Source organism: Octopus bimaculoides, chromosome 13, assembly GCF_001194135.2.
Source record: "Octopus bimaculoides isolate UCB-OBI-ISO-001 chromosome 13, ASM119413v2, whole genome shotgun sequence".
In the NCBI taxonomy this organism is placed as follows: Eukaryota; Metazoa; Mollusca; class Cephalopoda; order Octopoda; family Octopodidae; genus Octopus; species Octopus bimaculoides.
The window spans coordinates 20,105,026-20,106,705 of NC_068993.1; the positions used below are offsets into that span (position 1 = coordinate 20,105,026).

Genomic DNA, 1,680 nt, shown 5'->3' on the forward strand with positions numbered 1-1,680 from the left:
CACCTAAAGCTCCACGAGGCTCCGGCAGGGGATGGTGGCGAACCCTGCTGTACTCTTTCACCACAACTTTCTCTCACTCTTACTTCCTGTTTCTGTTGTGCCTGTAATTCAAAGGACCAGCCTTGTCACACTGTGTCACGCTGAATATCCCCTAGAACTACGTTAAGGGTACACGTGTCTGTGGAGTGCTCAGCCACTTGCACATTAATTTCACGAGCAGGCTGTTCCGTTGATCGGATCAACTGGAACCTTCGCCGTCGTAAGCGACGGAGTGCCAACAATATATATATTAAGCTCATCACATCTGTCCAACATATTACAAGAAGGTAAATTAAGCCAAACTTTCAAAATTCATTTCAAATACGTTTAAAAGCACTGTTTTAATTAAATGGCTGCATATCAAACGAATTTTTCAAAACTACTTGCTTGTCTTTAATATACTAATATTAAGTTTTCAAATATGCTGATTATCCTGTGGAGTTTCCACGAGTCGTGCTAGTTATCATTATTGCTATAATTATCACTGGTTTACTGAACTTTATTAATATTGATTTAGGTGTGGCTGTGATAAGAAGCTTGTTTCCCAACCACATGGTTCCAGGTTCAATCCCATTGCATGGCACCTTGGGCAAGTGTCTTCTACTATAGTCTCAGGCCAACCAAAACCTTGTGAGTGGATTTGGTAGATGGAATCTGAAAGAAGCCTTTTGTATATGTGTGCGTGTTTGCGCATGTGTTTGTCCCCCACCATTGCTTAATAACCAGTGTTGGTTGGTTTACATCCTTATAACTTAGCAGTTCAGCAAACAAAACCAATAGAATATGTACCAGGGTTAAAAAAAAAAAGCTACTGGGGTTGATTCATTCTACTAAAAACTCTTCAAGGCTGTGCCCCAGCATGGCCACAGTCTAATTGACTGAAACAAGTTAATGATTAACAATACTGCACCTATTTTTTCACCTTTGCTTATTATGTAAATTCTTTTTTCGTTTTTACCTATTCATTTTTATTTTTATTTATTTATTTGTTTTAGTTCTTTGCTTCCAAAAACGAAACCAAAATTGTCCAGAACTGACACATGTACAGAAATACATCATCATAATCATGCTCTTCATCCCAGTCACCATCCTCTTTGGCTGTCATCATTACAGTTGGCTGTTTTGTTATTCTTTTATGGAAATAAAAACATTTTTTTAATCAACAGATTGTGTTCATGTTCTCCTTAACAGAATTATGTTAAATGTAATTTATATATTGTTTAATTGATTTCAATATAGGCACAGGCATAACAATGTCGGGGAAAAGCTCGCTTTGGCTTTCATTTCACATGGGGATGTCTTCTTTTATAGCCCCAGGCTGACCAATGCTTTGTGTGTGAATTTGGAATTTGGTATGAGAATATATATATATAAGGATTTACTTTTCGTAATGAGATAAAAGACCAAGGCTGTGTATAATATAGAACATTTATAAATAGACATTCTATTTATAAATTTTCTATATCATACACAGCCTTGGTTCTTTATCTCATTATGAAATTCTTATTTTCACACGCTGATATATGACCTACGTTGGACCCCTTATTCGCATAATCACCGAACCTGGAGCTTAACTGTGGTCTATCCATAGCACTTACTCAGCATTACCTGAAACCTCTGGGTCTAATTGACACCACTATC

The 1,680-nt window shown here is 37.0% G+C and overlaps 1 protein-coding gene across 1 annotated transcript in view; it reads left to right on the forward strand.

The window, feature by feature from the left end:
- Nucleotides 1-1,204, forward strand: part of LOC106880298 (ATP-dependent DNA helicase DDX11) — a 74,119-nt gene extending 72,915 nt beyond the window's left edge. The window contains exon 30 of the mRNA XM_014930172.2: nt 1,035-1,204. Within this exon, the coding sequence (XP_014785658.1) occupies nt 1,035-1,076 (42 nt within the window). The 3' untranslated portion in view covers nt 1,077-1,204. The remainder of the gene's footprint in view (nt 1-1,034) is intronic.
- Nucleotides 1,205-1,680: the final 476 nt, after the last annotated feature.